This window comes from Leptinotarsa decemlineata, unplaced genomic scaffold (assembly GCF_025532065.1).
Source record: "Leptinotarsa decemlineata unplaced genomic scaffold, Ldec_3_MD MMD2_tig00003192_RagTag_RagTag, whole genome shotgun sequence".
Classification (NCBI taxonomy): Eukaryota; Metazoa; Arthropoda; class Insecta; order Coleoptera; family Chrysomelidae; genus Leptinotarsa; species Leptinotarsa decemlineata.
In genome coordinates, this window is record NW_027412582.1 from 1,829,046 (window position 1) to 1,837,276 (window position 8,231).

An 8,231-nucleotide genomic window follows, 5' to 3' on the forward strand; every position below is an offset into this window, starting at 1 on the left:
GAAGAAGAATTATCTAATTAAAGAACGTTTTTTTGTAAAAGGTAGGTATCGGCTGCATATTCCGTGTCATTAGTTTACGTTCCGAAAAATACTTTTTCAGGAATATTTTGCTTGTGTTTTTCCTTAAAAGAAAGTTATCGTTGAATACAACACTCTTTGTGTTTACGTCATCCACAAACCTAATTGTGTTCTCCAGGAAAACTCTAGTACAAAAGCCCTGAGACGTAAGAAATTTTATTGAAAACAACACTACTGGTTGAAAATCCCTCATTTTTTCGACAGTATTCAAACCGGGAATAATAGATCGTTTCCATGTCCTCTTCCAAATATTAGAATGAACTTTCACGAAACCCCAAAAGTAATCGAATAAGTGCTCTTGGGGAAGAAACAAATGCGGATATGACAATTCAAAAACGCAGCATGCATTGCGGAGAGTACGACAAACAATTACTCGAAACCGACATAATGGATTCGAGGACAATATTAGGCACCTACTGCTGATTAAAAACCGGGGGAACCACAAAGGATCTGCATTTTCTTACTTGTTTGTAACTGGGATTGCTCTATAGCTGAAGTGTTATGCATATTTGCAGAATTTCCAAAGGGTGGTGTAAATAAAAGTGGAGACGAATTCTTTAGTGCAAGGTATTGCTCTCTGATGCACAATTTAATACTCCTGACAGCTAATCATTCTTGCCGTTTGTGGGTTTTCGCTCCACTGGAATCAAAACACAATTTTTGAAATAGATCAAATGTTAATAGACCAGGGCCGAAGCCTTAAAAAATGGTAAAAAGAGGAAAAAAATAATATCAGGATGAAACCCATTAGAAAAGGAGGGGAATATGATGAAAATGAAAGAGTAAATGAATTACGGCCGATCTGAGTTCGAGAAGTGGGAGAGGGTGAGTTTTCAAGGGATATACTCCATTTTCTGATTGATTCGGCCGTTACTTGATGAAGATCCATAGTAATTTCACAAACTACACTTAAACGATTTGATCTCCACTAACTTTATTGAAAATAATCATAACATGTTTCGCTAAAACATTAGCTTTTTCAAATGATTAATACCTATTAATCATTTGAAAAAGCTAATGTTTTAGCGAAACATGTTATGATTATTTTCAATAAAGTTAGTGGAGATCAAATCGTTTAAGTGTAGTTTGTGAAAAAAAAAGGATATACTCCATACGATTCTGCGATAAAAGTTCATAAAAATTTATCAGTTTGTTAATTATCACTATTGAAGAATGAAATATCTAAAAAATTGTCGATAAAATTTTTTTGTTCAATTGATATTTAGTTATGTCTGCTTTCACATTGAACAATGGCAGTTATTAACATAGGATATGAAATTTTCACGTAATTTGTTTATTAAATTGTTTTAAACAAATAGAGAAATTCAATATTTTTGAAAATTTTTTGCTATTCTGTTGTCTAGAAACAATTGTGATTCAATTTTTTTTTTATTTTAATTTTTAATTGTTTAAAATCGACTTTTTTATATTTCAATTGTTAAAATAATTAGTTAAATAATAACTTTGCTTTAAAAAATGATAGTTCACACTTCTAAGTAGTTTAGCAAACATTTTTTTATTTATTATTCAATTGTTTATCAGTTTAACAATTTGTTATAAACAAATATTGACCAACGTTATATTTTTTTCTGAAGCAGAAAAAACGTATAAAACAGCTATATAAATATAAAAAAGTGCAATAAATTTTTTATTTTATTTATTATAATACTTTCTAATATCATACGATACGATATAATATATACCAGTTTTCATAATTTTTTCTGCTTCAGAACAAAAATATAACGTTGGTCAATATTTGTTTACTACAAATTGTTAAACTAATGAACAATTGAATAATAAATAAAAAAAATTTTTCTGACAAACTATTCAAAAGTGTTAATTATGATTTCTAAAAGCAAAATTATTTCCTAACTGATTATTTAAACAATCGAAATATAAAAAAATCGATTTTGAACAATTTAAAATAAAAATTAGGAAAAAATTTTTTTTTATGAATCATAATCAACTCTAGACAACAAAACAGCAAAAACAATGTTTTGAAAAATATTGAATTTCTCAAATAATTCAATAAACAAATTACGTAAAAAAGTCATATCTTATGTTAATAACTACCATTATTTAATATGAAAATAGACATAGCTAAATATCAATTGAAAAAAAAATTTATCAACAATTTTTAGATATTTCATTTTGCAATAGTTATAAAAAATCATAAATAACAAATTAATGAATTTTTATGAACTTTCATTGCAGGATCGTATGAAGTATATATATCAAAACGGCTCCACGAAGTTTAAAATTTATAGGCCAATCATTTATACCTTTTATCCCATTATTTATGCCAACGGAGATTGAGAAAAAAATTTGTTACTTTACAATTGAATAACTTTTTGAAAAATGGTGATAAAACTTTTTTCTCTACGGGACTCGATTCATTCAAGTGTTGAGAAGATACTGTTTTTTTTTCAAATTTTCAAAATGACATTTTATGTTTATAAAAAAATTATTTCTTTTGATAAACTCTCTTTAGCGACAGCGCGCGCATGCCGTAACAGCTGCGCAGAACCTTATTTTCAACGTCAAATTAAAATTATAAATAATGGAGAGTTTCGGAAGTCAGGACTTTTTTTTATGAAATTTTCTCCTCTTCAACCAACTTTTTTCAAAATGGTTTAAATATTAATATTTTTTTGAGTTATTAACGAAAAACTGAATATCATTTTTCAATCTTCAATCAATCAATCAATCAAGATATGCTTTATTGTCAGAAGAACATAATTCTCGTAGACAAAGCTATACAATGTGATATGGTCAAACAATTAGTTAGATTGCATCAATTTATAAATCCTAATACTAATATACATAAATTGAGATTTATACATGTTTTACAACTCTACAAATGATTTTTATATTCCTATAGTCTATTTCAAAAGAGTGTAGAGTAATAAAATCTCATTAAGTATTCAAAAGCGCTACAGGGTGATCTGTCAATAAATTCTGTCACTTCCCTAGTCCGCATTGCAAAATTATGTCGTTTCATAAAGAGCAGGTAGGTATCACCCTGTTTTAAGGGATTTGTCCATTGTTATCGACGGATAAATACTGAGCCAGAGGCGCGCTAGTGGGATAATTGCCAAAAGAATATGCATTCATAAAAATTATATTAAAGGAAATAAAAATTTAACACAGCAGAACAGTGTTATTAAAAAAATATAAAATGTAACAATAAAATATATACGAACCGAAATCGGGAAATACTCACAAACACACACGAACGAACTTTACGTATTGAAACACTTGTGGGGACTTTAAATCAATTTATTCACAAAAACGACAAGAACTTTACTGGATACGTTATTACAATTTGACACTTGAACAATACTAAAACTGTGAACTTCCCTTAACGTTTAACAACACTCTATTTATACCCTAATTGAATGTTCTAGAGATTACTAGGTACAATTTTCGAGAACCTTCCGAGAAAATAATTATTCAGACTACCCTTAATTCTAAACCCTAACCTAAGCAAAAGTGTCACTGTCACTGATACACTGGTCTCTGTCCAGATTGCTTATCCCGCTACAGTATATTTACAATTCAATTAAATTATTCTACATCAGTATAGTCTTCATCCGAAGAACTGTCATCATCCCCTGGTGTTATAATTATAGGGTCAACCACCTGATCGACCAAGTTGTCCTTGACATCTTTCATTTTAAATGTGGTATTGTGCCTTGCAACATATCCTTTAACTTGTGCCCATATAAGTTCTATAGGATTTAATTCGCAATGATATGGCGGTAGGCGCAGCACAGTTACTTTATACTTTTCTGCTACATCTTCTACGGCATATTTCATGAAGCGAGATTTATGTTGTTTTACTATGGCTAGTAGTTCCTTCTTTACTGAATTCGTCTCAAACTGAATACCTTTATTTGACAGCCAGTTAATAATTTCTTGCTTTCTCCAAGCTGAAGTTGGTACCTTCTCTAAGCGCCTTGAATGGTAGCTTGCATTATCCATAACCACGACCGAATCAGCTGAAAGAAATTTTAACATTTCCCCGAAGTAGTCTTCGAAGACATCCGAATTCATGTCCTCATGATAATCTCCCGTCCGGCACGACTCAAAGCTTAACAAACCTTCTTTTAAAAATCCGTCTTCGCTTCCAATGTGAGCAATTATAAGCCTCTTCCCTTTTCCCGAAGGCACTTTAATACCCGTCGAAAGGCCTTCTATGAAAGCTTGGCGAGAACTTGTTATATTTTTATCTTGCCACATTTTTTTGACTATATAACCTTCGTTTATCCACGTCTCATCAAGATAAAAAATTTTCTTTTGCTCTCTGCGGTACTGCTTTATAGTTGTCAAATATTTTCGTCTCCAGCAAACAATTTCATCACTTTCCAGTAATAGTGCCTTTCGATTGTGCTTTTCCCAGGCAAAATTCATACTTTTTAAAGTTTTCCATAAAAGTTTTCTGGATATCAAAGGAATATCGTTATCTTGGCTTATCTCGATAAATATTTTTTCAAGAGTGGGTATTTCCTTTTTAAAATAAAACGAATGAACTTTTCTTCGAATGTCACATTTGGTGTCTTCATCTAAGATTTTTATTGGTCTTCCTGATTTTCTCTTGCATGGACTTACCTGGCCTGATATCTTTCTTTCTCGCAATAATTTAAAAATCGTGGACTGTCCAATTCCAGTCATTCGGGCACATCGCTCAACACTTTCTTGCACAGACAAACTAGGGTGATCGTGTTTTATGCAATCATATACATTTAAAATTATAACTTTTTCGCAAACAGATAGCGGAGAATTTTTTACACTTCTTTTCTTTGGAGTAAATGTCCCCATTTTATAACTTTTTCACTATTTCTATATCACAATATCACTGTACGTTTAATTGGTGTAGTAACAATTACTATTATAACTCGAATGTTCAAGACACCATTACAATATATTTAAACCCTTTTTCTTAATTACCTGGGTTTAATAGGTATTGCATGATTGGTGGGCAGGGTCAAAAAGGGATTATTATAATGACATGGCACCTCGGAACTAAGTGTTAACCCTTTTTTGAGAAATCATGCTCAAGTATATGAACCCAAATTGCATATTAAATAAGTTTACAAGAACCACTAAAATTAATCTTAATCTTTTTTTAAGAAATTTTACTTACCTAAATACATGTAGGTACTTAGTTTTAGACCAAATTACTTCCCAAAAATGGCCTTTTATTATTATCTACGTCTGTAATTTTTAATTTACTTTAATTATTAAGTTTAATAATCCTAAGATTTGCCTACGCCCATGGACGACAACGAAATTCAGGCAAATTTTATGACACTTCATGATTTATTACTCTACACTCTTTTGAAATAGACTATATATGGATACATGCTGAGATGTTTTATGAGCAGCCCACGTAGTAAACATACAATTATTAAGATAATTAGTCGAAAGTGGAGGAAAAATATTCATTAAGGGTATAAGGTGAGATTTCAAGCAGTAGTTTTTTGGACGATTTTCTGAAACGGTTAATGCATGCGCTGTCCTTTATAACTGTCGGAAGATGGTTGTAGATTTTAATCCCATTATAGATGATTGAATCCTTTATTAAATTGCTGGAGGGGATAGGTAGTCTGAAGAGAGAGCTTTGCCTCGATTCACGATGATTCAGGGATCTATGTAAGGTATGTCTATTCTTGTGTATGAGGCTCACCGCCTCAAGTATATAAAGTGATGTTACTGTTAATATTTTATGATGCTTAAATAATTCTCTACACGAGCATCTTCGATCCACTTTATATATATATATATATATATATATATATATATATATATATATATATATATATATATATATATATATATATATATATATATATATATATATATATATATATATGTATATATATATATATATATAAATATCTCAATGCTCTTTTTTGCGGAATAAACACACTATCAAATAAGTAGGTACTACAAACACCCCAGAAGGCGATTCCATATCTCATGTGGGATTCAATCAGAGCGAAATAAGCAGTTCTGGCCGTGGAACTACCCAAGTCATTGGAGATTTTACGAACTGCGTAACAACCTGATGCGAGTTTTTTACACAAAGATTTTATGTGACATTCAAATTTCAATTTATTGTCAATTTCGAACCCAAGAAATTTCGTTTGTGATTTATTAGTTATTAGTTCATTTGACATTGGTATATCAGGAACACTGCAGCGGAAAGTGACTATGCTAGTTTTATTTAAGTTCAGAGCTAGAAAGTTTGAGTCACACCATTGTTTTATTTTGCACATATCCTTTTCTATTATATTAAACAGTTGCTGTGGTGTTTTACTGTGCCACAGTACAGTGGTGTCATCCGCAAAGAGGGTAATTTTTGCTGAGATGTTCAATTTAGTGATGTCGTTAATATACAGTAAGAAAAGTAATGGGCCAATAACCGAGCCCTGAGGGACGCCATATTGTATGTGTCCTACTTCAGACTCCGTACCATGTCAAACGATTTGTTTGCGCTGTTCTAAATAAGCTTTTAGCCATTTCAAACTCCCATTTCTGACTCCATAGAATTCGAGTTTTTGCAGCAGAATACCGTGGTTCACACAATCAAACGCCTTCGAGAAATCGCAAAATACTGCAGCGGCGCACTCACCTTTATTTATGTTATCATACATGTACGATAAGAATGAGAAGAGGGCATCGTTGGTTCCCTTATTTGGTTGGAATTCAAATTGTTCTTCTGTTATTATATTTTTTGATAGTAAAAAGTTTTGAAGTCGATATTTCACTAGTTTTTCTGTTAACTTCGCTAAACTGTTTATGAGCGATATTGGTCTATAGTTTGAAGGGTCGTTTATATTTCCGCCCTTATGTATAGGAATGATAACTGCATTTTTAATAAATGGGGGAACTATCCCAGTTTTGAATGAGTGGTTGATTAGCACTATTAGAGCATCTAAGGCTGAATCTGGCAAATTCTGTATTACTCTCATTGAGATATCATCAATTCCCGAGGAGTTTTTGAGTTTAGTATTGTTGAGAATTTTTTTCAGTTCGGAAAGATTGGTGTCGTCCAAGTAAAACTCTTCTGTTATGCAGGTTCCGCTCATGTAATCTAAAGCAGAGTGAGGTACAGAAATTGAGTTAATTATCTCACGTGCTATGTTGCAATAATAAGTATTTAGGTCATTGGCGTCTATTGAAATTTCTTGATACTTTTTGTATTTACCCCTCAATTCATTAATCACTTTCCAGCATTCTTTATTCATATTATTTGCACTGTCCATCCTACTAGTATAATGATTTGTTTTTGCTGCTTTGATGACATTTCGGTATATTTTACGGTATGCCAAGTAATACTTGTGGAAGAACGGTTCCTCAGTAAATTTATGAATCAGGTGCAAGGATCTCATATTTTTCGCCGCTATTTTGATGCCTTTGGTTATCCAAGTCTTTAATTTCTTTTTGCGTTTAATTTTTTGAATAGGGAATGCTTTTTCAAAGTTGGTGCGGAGTTTTTCATAAAATTCCAAGAATGCATCGTTATTACGTAATTTAATTGCCCAATCGGTTTTATTACAAAGCTGTTGAAATACATTACAGTTTTTTTTGCTATAGAGTCTTCCTAATTTTACCTTTTTATCTTCTACAGGAGGGTTATCAAAAGACACTATGCTGACTATGGCTTCATGATCTGAGAGACCTGCTGGTATTACTGAGCAGTTGACCCTATCTAAGTTGGAGCAGAAGTAATCAATAGTTGTAGCGCTATGCTTAGTTATTCGTGTATGAGTATCGACGTGCATCGTTAGGTTGAATGAATCTAGTAGATCCTGGAGAATTTGTTGATGGGGATGAGTTTTATTGAAATTAATATTAAGATCTCCTGCCATTATGATATGAGAGGAGATGTTAATAACAATTGCAAATTTTTACCTGCACCGAAATCCTTCAAAATCATTTTTCTAGAGGTGATTCCGAATCGAATGAGCTATTGCTTATATTTTTAGGACTTTTATCTCTATTTTTCATGTTTTTGAACTTGTTGATTAGAGCATGACATATGTCGAAGAAATAAATAAATAAATAATCAAAAAGAAATAACTGCCCATAAATTAGAATTTTTTTGTCCATTTCTGAAGACGGAGGCAAATTTCGGCCTCCGAAAC

At 31.6% G+C, this 8,231-nt stretch overlaps 1 protein-coding gene across 1 annotated transcript; it reads right to left on the reverse strand.

Moving 5' to 3' along the window:
• Nucleotides 1–6,560: 6,560 nt before the first annotated feature.
• Nucleotides 6,561–7,955, reverse strand: LOC141483182 (uncharacterized). Its single transcript, XM_074177657.1, has one exon. The coding sequence runs from the start codon at nucleotides 7,953–7,955 to the stop codon at nucleotides 6,561–6,563; it is 1,395 nt and encodes a 464-aa protein (XP_074033758.1).
• Nucleotides 7,956–8,231: the final 276 nt, after the last annotated feature.